General features: G+C 46.3%; 1 protein-coding gene across 2 annotated transcripts; it reads left to right on the top strand.

The window, feature by feature from the left end:
- The first annotated feature begins 222 nt into the window (after positions 1 to 222).
- Positions 223 to 7,958, top strand: PUS1 (pseudouridine synthase 1). 2 transcript variants are annotated; one of them, XM_027652420.1, is made up of 6 exons: positions 223 to 309; positions 550 to 774; positions 2,193 to 2,330; positions 3,027 to 3,129; positions 3,390 to 4,087; positions 6,416 to 7,958. In XM_027652420.1, exons 1-6 carry the CDS (start codon positions 238 to 240, stop codon positions 6,464 to 6,466), a joined length of 1,287 nt encoding a protein of 428 aa, XP_027508221.1. In that variant the 5' UTR covers positions 223 to 237; the 3' UTR covers positions 6,467 to 7,958. The 2 variants fall into 2 exon arrangements, with proteins under 2 accessions (XP_027508221.1, XP_027508222.1); XM_027652421.1 differs by lacking the exon at positions 223 to 309 and adding an exon at positions 412 to 453.
- The last annotated feature ends 582 nt before the right edge of the window (positions 7,959 to 8,540 follow it).

Here is an 8,540-nt window from a genome sequence, read left to right as displayed (position 1 = left end):
CCATGGGCCGCGCTCCCCTCAGGCCGGGAATGCCGGGGCTGACGCGGGTCCCTGCCCGGCCGCTCCCCGAGGGCGGCCCCCGCACCGCGCGCGCGCCGCGCCGTGTCCGCACGCGGCCGCCGTAGCCGGCGCACGTGTCCCCGCCGGCCGCGTAAGTGACCCCGGGAGGGGCCGGGCCGCGGGTTCGGGGCTGCGCTGCTCCCCACGGCCCCTCACGGCCCCTCGCTGCCCGGGGCGATGCTGTGCTGGGCGCTGCGCGTCCACAGCCGCGGCCTCTCCGCCCCGCGGCCGTGCTGGCGGTGGCGCACCGTGGGTACTGCCGGGCCCTGCCCTGCGCTGGGGACGGGCCGGGCCGGCGGCGCCGCCTCGCCCCGTGCCCCCCTCACCCCGCCGGCCTCTCCAGCGGGCTCCCCGCTCCTCCCGGGGATGGCGACGCGGCCGGGGGGGAGCGGGGTGCGCGCCCTTCCTGCCCCCGGCCGGGCCGTCCCCCCCGGTTGTGCCCCCGCCGGCGCTCTCACCGCAGCCCCGTCCGCTGTTGTGTCCCCGCAGGTTCGTACCATGGCTGAGGGGCCGAGGGCAGCGGTCGCCGGCCAGACAAAGAGGCTGAGCAGCGGCGCTGAGGTGGCTGAGAGGCTGGAAGAGAACGGGCATCAGAACAAAAGGTTGAAGGGAGGTGCGGATGGGGAGGGTGCGGAGGATCAGGGTAAGAAGTCGCCCAAGAGGAAGATTGTGCTGCTGATGGCGTATTCAGGGAAAGGCTACCATGGGATGCAGGTACGTGGTTTGACTAAGCAACTTGGGCTGCTTTTTTCTTTAAAGTCTGTTAGGTTTAGTTACTGGATAGAGAAGTAGTTGCAGCGTGAAAAGCTGGGGCAGGAACAGCGTATGCCTGGATGCAAATGGCTTGGTAGCAATTTGATTTAAAACAGTCGGTGGTGCATCTCTGATATTTGGTGATTCCAGTGAGTTTGCCTTTAATGTAGAGCATCAGCAGAAGATCTTTGATGAACTGCTGCAAACAAGGCTCCTGAGGACACTGGAAGCATGGGCACTACAGTTGTGATAAAACCTTTGGTGCTGTCTGGTGGCCTCCTTCTCACCAGTGCTCCAGGTTCTGGCTGAAGCTTTACATCTCAGAGCAGCCGGGCTAAATTTCTTTTGGGTTAGACCTAAATGTGTCTCACAACATGCAGATTCCAGACAACTGAGCTGTGTGTTTGAATGAAATAAATTTGCATCTCTGTTACTGTCTCTTGCACTTCTAAAATAATAATCTGCGCTTGAAGACGTTTTAAGCTCTCCTTTTCCTGGTGCACTCTAATGAGATGGGGCTCGTAGGAGTTTAGAAACAGGAAAGCTGTTGCAAGGCTTTTGTGTTGGCATGTGGCAGGAAAGGGTCGGTGCTTTGTCACAGCAGGGTCGTCTGTGGCCCAGTGATGGCAGCGAGAGGGTGATGCTGCTCCATCTGCTGCTCCCCTCCGCGTACTGCAAGCTCCATGCACTTGGGGAATACTTGAAAAGCTCCTCGGGATGAGTGATAAGATTGCACACAGGGACGGAGCCTTTCATGCTTATGCAACCAAGTGGGTTTGTTCAGCAGCAGTAAAGCACCTTGTGCTTAGGGGTGGTGCCCGTGAGCTGTGCTGCTCTTGTAACTCAAAGTGGCCTGTGAGGGTGAGCTCTGCAGCTTCACACACCAGTGGAGTTGTGCATTTCTGTTACAGCTCATTTGAGAGTGGCACACAGAAGTCACTGGAGAAAACCACAGGCTGCATTCTACAGCAGCTCAGGTGAACTGAGCAAAAGAACCCAATCTAATTTCTGGAAACAGAATTTGCACAGGCTGGGTTTGGAGCAGCAGCTGTTAATTTGCAGGCATTGGGAGTGTGTTTCATTTGTGCTGTGTAGTTGAAGGAGTCATCAAAAAACTCTAGAAGTATTGCACAGTGAAATTAGAAATCATTCTTTACTTGTAATAACAGTAACAGCTAAATCAGAATGATGTTTTATTAACACTCTCTGGTATAGTTAGTTTTGTTAGAGAACAGCAGTGCTCTGAGGGCTGTGAAGGGAAGGCGTTTGAAGAGTTTCACAGCAATGTTTGATTAACAGATTTTTTCAGTTATCATCTTCAGGTATCCAATCATTCCTATTTGTTCTGTTTCTTATTTTTACTAAATATCCTGTTTTAGAGAAACGTGGGATCTTCACAGTTCAAGACAATTGAAGATGACTTAGTGTCTGCCCTCGTTCAGTCAGGCTGCATCCCAGAGAACCACGGGGAGGATATGAAGAAGATGTCTTTCCAGCGGTGTGCTCGAACAGATAAGGTACCTTGGTCAGGGGCTGTGCTCCCATAAACTCTGCTCTTTACACACCAGTGCTGCTGGGATGGACTGGTAAAGTCTGGAGTGCCACCCAGTACCAAGTGCTGTTCACAGTCAACGTTGCTTGAAAATTCTCCTTTCGTCCACTCTTAAATACAATCAAATATTTAGAAAGCGCAGAATATTGATTAGATGGTGTTTGTAAAGCTGGTGCTTCTTACCTAAACTTTGTGTTTCTGGCATTTTCACCTCCTTTAGCTTCCCAAACTGCTGCTGCTCATTGTTGCTGCCTGGCTGTGGTGCTTGAGAGTTTAGCTGCACCTCAGCTGTTTCTAATTCTCCACAGTGGGGTTCTGCATCTGAGCTAGAGTCCATGTATGAGTTGTATATATAATTGCTTTTCAGTTGGTGCTGTACTCAATAGCAGTGAAGCACAGTGAGATGTCACAGAAGGAGGGCAGTGTTCTGCTTTCTGAGGTTGCTCAGGTGCTCTGTGGCTGTGCAGCACCAGCAGGTTTTCTTGGAGTATTCTGTGTTGGATTTCTGCCTGTGGCCTTGCCTTTGCCTCACTTCAGCCTGAAAGGACCAGGGAGAAAAAGAAATAAACTTGTTCTTCAGCTATTTCAGTTCTGCAAGTGCTGTCTCAGAGTTTCCATGGTACATAACTGTGTGGGTTTGTGTGTTTTATGGTTTTTATAGGGTGTGTCTGCAGCTGGACAGATTGTGTCGCTGAAGGTCAGGCTGATAGATGACATCTTAGAAAAGATCAATAATCATCTTCCTTCTCACATCAGAATTCTGGGTAAGGACACTGGAATGGTCAGGGAAAATGTTTTCAAAGAGAAGCTTTCTCCTGCAGAAGGTCTCTCCCTTGCCATTGTAATTTTACTTACAAGTGGTTTAGTTTTTAACATGTTTCATTTAGCTTGAAATTAGGGTCCTCAAAAATAAATCTGTCTTTTTTTTGTACTTCATTTAAAAATTATTCATGTTGGTAGGAGTGAGATCACAGTCAGTTTGTAACCCACTGATTCAGAATCCTAACACCACTTTTAAAACCAGGCCTGAAGAGAGTCACTGGGGGATTCAACTCCAAGAACAAATGTGATGCCAGAACCTACTCTTACATGCTGCCAACATTTGCCTTTGCCCACAAGGACCATGATGTGCAAGAAGAGGTTTATAGGCTGGACAAAGAGACCCTCGACAGGGTCAACAAACTGCTCTCGTGCTATAAAGGGACACACAACTTCCACAACTTCACATCCCAGAAGGGCCCCAGGGACCCCAGTGCCAGGAGGTACATCATGGAGATGTACTGTGGAGAGCCCTTTGTCAGGGAGAACATGGAGTTTGCAGTGATCAGAGTGAAGGGTCAGAGCTTCATGATGCACCAGATCAGGAAGATGATCGGGCTGGTGATAGCCATTGTGAGGGGTTATGCTGCTGAGTCCATCCTGGAGCGCAGCTGGGGAGAGGAGAAGGTGGATGTCCCCAAAGCCCCGGGCCTCGGGCTGGTTTTGGAACGAGTGCACTTTGAAAAGTACAACAGGCGCTTTGGGAACGATGGGCTGCACGAGCCGCTGGAGTGGACGGAGGAGGAGGAGAAGATTGCTGCTTTCAAAGAGCAGTACATCTACCCCACCATCATCAACACAGAAAGGGAGGAGAAATCCATGGCAAACTGGCTCAGCACCCTCCCCATTCACGACTTCAACTCGTCTGCTGTTGAGATGCAAGCCAACAACAAAAATTCAAAGGTAATGATGGAAGCCATTATTTTATCAAATGGAAGCTGTCAAGTTGAAATGTCTCTTCCCCTGGTAACATTTTTGTTTTCCATGAATATGCCCTGGAAGATGACAGTCATCTGGCACGTGAAATGTGTATTATCTTTTCTGTCTTTGTGCACTGCATGACAATTGAATGCACTGCACAAAGTGTTGTTTTCACAGGGTTTTACACGTGGCAGTGGAGGAGGGAGGAAGGAATGCTTCAAGCACAGGCCAGTTTGCAGGATCATAAACTGACAACAGAGATGATGGGCATTGCCAGCCTTTGCTGTTGTGAAACTGTTTGGGAGACCAGGTTTCATACCTGCTGCCTTTTGGTATTCTCTTATTTTTGGGTTAATTTTCACTTTGTGTAATTCCCTGTTTACTATGTTTGGGAATCAGGGAAATTTAGGACCAGCTTTTTAAAGTAAATCTGCCATGAGCTCAAAATGGGCCGTCAGAACAACTACTGAGTAAATGGAATATTGTGGATTTGGATTTCTGACAACAGGAGCTGCTGGCAACTGTAAGGTGCAATAAAACAAAGGCATAGAATACATTTTAACAAAAAGGAAATTTCGGTTAAAGTTTGGGTTTTTTTCTAGTTGAGATGTAAAATAGTCTCACAAGAAAAGTGTGGAAAGATGTCTGGCTTGTGCTAGAGGTAGGTTGGAAACCACACAAGGAATCTCAAGGCAAACTCAAAAAGTATTTCTTAAAATTGACAACCATTGGAGTGACTTAAAATACAACAGTGCTTGATTGGACAAGTCCCTGATCAACCCAGTCTAACTTTGAAACAAGTCCTGCTTGAGTGGAGGGTTGGACTCATGATCTAAAGATACTTTACAGTTCCACATGTAATTCAAATTGTCTTGGTCATAGGGCTGGCAAATCCTTAAAGGATGAATGATGGGCAGGACTAAAACTTCTGTGTAGTGCAACTCAGAAGAAAATAGTGACCCTTTTTCATTTAACATTTAACTTTTTCATTTAACAGTCGTTAAAATTAGCTTTATTTTTTTGTAGATAATGATCCTGCCCTGAAGAATGTTAGGTTTAATTATGTCCCTGCCAATTTTTTGCTTGAGTGTGAGAGTTTCAGCATATAAAATAAAACTTAACAGCCTCATTGAATAGCACAAGCAAGACACCAGCATTTTCTCAGGGTTATTTTTGTAGTTGCAGTAATTGTTTGTCTGTGTGAGGACATTTGTGAGGACAGGTTGTGACAAATGCTGCATCAGTTTGGTTGAATAGGACCCAAAGAGACCAAGTGGTGCAGAGGGTCCTTACCTGGCTCAGGGTGTTGGTTTTGGTGTTGGCAGGACTTGGTGCTGCCAGATTCCCAGTCTCTGAAGTATTCCTGGGGGAGGCAGGTCTGCTCACTGCAGATAAACTCCACCAAGAAGGGTTTTGGCATCACAGTCAGCACAAACTGTCTGGAGAGGGATAAATAAGGGATGATATGACAGATCCTCTGAGATTTTGCAGGCTGTTTGCACTTCAATGAGCTGTGCTTGCTGTTACGAAGTCAACTGTCTCAGTGTCTCAGAATTTGGTTTGTAGTAGGATATTAAACTGTCAGTGTTAAATTCATGGGATTTGAGGTTTGTTTTCAGCAATTGGTGGTGAAGGAAAAAAGGAGTAACTACAGGCATACAGTCATGTTAGCTTTTCTTTATGAAATCCTTTGTTGTCAGTCATATCAGTTAAAATACTTGCTTCAAGATACATAAACCCCCCACATTTATTGCACCATGTGGACCTGGTCCTGCAGGAGTGGCTCCCAGTTAAGAACTCTGACTTCAGTTTCCTTGTGAGTTGCCAACATTTGTAGTATTTCCCTAATACCACTTTGTACAACTGGCTTGACTTTTTTAGTAGTGTCAGTGAGCCCTTGCATATCTGTAATACAGGTCAGACATAAACTCTGTAGCAAATAAAATTCTCAAATCTGGCTTTAGACCTTTTGTAACAAATTTGGGTTTCGAGGGACTTGCATAAAAAACCACTTAATTCGTCTCAGATGCATTTATTTTAAATGTCAACATTTCACACTATTATCCCACTTTTGAGTTTCCCACACACTCAGGTTGTAATCATGGAGTTGTGAATGTGAGAAGAAATTTCTTCTGCTGGTGAGTGTGTTCCAATGTACATAATTTACCACCACAGATGTTTATTACAGTATATGGGTCTAAGACTATTTTCTTACACTTTTGGAGCAGTTGAAAGTCAATATCTCTGATTTAAGTCAGTCTGTAGATGTAAATGCAGTGCTGACAGACCATTTTCCATTTTGCTTTACAGAACAGCAGCGATCTCGAAGGCAGTGATGGTTGTGGTGATGATTCTGACTGAGCCAGCGTGGCTGGATGTGGAACCCTTTGCTGCTTAAAGTTCCCTTTGTCTACAAAAAAAGTGGCCTTTCAAAATCCAGGAATCCAGTAAAGCAGGAGTTTGTGTGCTTGCAGAACGAGAACTGGATGCCCAGGACAATCTGGGTGGGGAAGACAGTGCAGTAGAAAAAACAGAAGGTTTTTATACCACTGACCAATTCACCTGACTGATATACTTGAAAACAGTTCAAGGAGAAAGAAGCTTTCTAAAAGAATCTTGAAATGCAGGATATCATAATTGCTATTTGAATAATGGTTTTATTATGTTTACTTGGAAAATAGTATTTTAAATATGTATAACTTCTACATAAAGATGGGGCAGATCATTTTAATATACTCTTTTTTTTATTATGAAGTTATGATTCCATGAGCTTTTGATTGTTTGTTTTTTTAATCATTCACCTTTACTTACCTGAATCTCTAAACACCGTTAAGCTTTTATTTTCCATGTCATCCATGATTTTCCTGTGGAATAACATGCATGGGTTAGGAACTCATGATCATGTTGACTGCTGTGAACCCTTTGCTATTGAAACATGTATTCTGTGTTTTTTAGAGCTGTGTGAGCCTAAAAGAAATTATTCCTTATTCAGGGAGAGGGTTCATTTTGGAACGGGGACTGATCCATACATTCCAAGATGGGACCTTTTCTGTGGGAGATGTTATCCTGCCAGTGTTGCCCTTGTCCTTGGGCAGATCCAGGGATACAGATCCACAGTTCCTGGTGCAGTTGGGCCTCTACTGCCTGTATTTATTGCCTGTATTCACACACCTGTATTGAGATGTGAGGGGAAGGTGTCCATTGTTAGCACTGCAGTTCAAAGGGTGCAGCCATGAATTAGCATTTCCTGTGGTGATCACTAAAGGTGGTGCTCTGGTTTAGTTTCCCCTAAACCCAGAAATCCTTTAGAGCTGTCTCTCAGATTCAGAGTTGAATCAACTTGGCAGGTGTGAAAGAAATGGTGCTGAATTCCTCTGGGCTTTCATCAAGCCCGTGGTCACTTGGAGTGTGTGAACTCTTTGTCCCCATCAAGCTGCCCAGAACAGAGGAACATCTGCAATGATATGGGAAGCACAAGTCTGAGCACTGCCATCCTTTGGGAATCCATGTTTAATTTCCTGTGTTTTGGGGATCTGCATACTCTGGGGTTCGTGCTCCTTTCCCCAGCAGTGGTTTAACTTCTTGTTTCCAACTCTCCGTGGAGGTGGTGGAAGAAACAACAGCAGCAGCAGCAGCAGCTCTCCTGCCCTCCCAGCCCGTGGAATACCACCGAGGGGTTGGAACAAGACTTCAAGCATTTGAATATTGTTACAAGTGCTTGATACACTTCCCTGGCTGAGTCTGTGTCAGTTACTGAAAATGAGGAGTCAACCCTTTGTTCCTTCATTTAGTGGTTTCTGGCTAAAGCCTTTAATTTTATGGCTCCTACTGGAATAATTATTTTGGTTTGCAATTTCTTTTGTTTGTTTTGTTTCTTGTTTTGGTTTGGTTTTTTGCCCTTTTTTTTTTTTTTTTTATTGCTCAGAGCACAGCTCTCCTTTAAAAGGATTTTCTTGTTTATTTTATCTGGGTTTTTACTCATACCTTTCTGTGTTATCATGAAAGCCTTGCTTGATGAGAACAAGTGTGTAAAAGTGCTCTGGAGAGGAGCTCTGCCCAGATTTTCCTTTATATGCCTTGCTAGTCCATACTGTTGATCTGGTCTGCGTTATCTTCTATCCACAGCTCCACCTTTCTATGCCTTTCCATCGAAAAAAAAAACCCAAAACCTTTATTTGCATACAGTGAAGGCCCCAAAACTATGACCTGGATCGCAGGCGAGATAAATGGGGACTTCTGTTGCTAGCCTTTGGAGAAAATAAATAATAAAAATAAAAATAGAAGGGCGCCCCTACCCCCCCCCCCGTGAGAGGGGAATGGTATCGCCGAGCGCCCGGAGGGGCGGGGCCACCGGAGGGGCGGGGCGGGGGAACCCGATGGGACCGGGGGTGCAGGGATGGCACAGGGTGTGCGGGGTCAGTCAGGGTGTGCGGGG

This window comes from Corapipo altera, unplaced genomic scaffold (genome assembly GCF_003945725.1).
Source record: "Corapipo altera isolate COAL_440 unplaced genomic scaffold, ASM394572v1 67, whole genome shotgun sequence".
NCBI classification, from domain to species: domain Eukaryota; kingdom Metazoa; phylum Chordata; class Aves; order Passeriformes; family Pipridae; genus Corapipo; species Corapipo altera.
The sequence above is the reverse complement of the archived record's forward strand: the minus strand, read 5'-3'. Positions and strand labels throughout refer to the sequence as shown.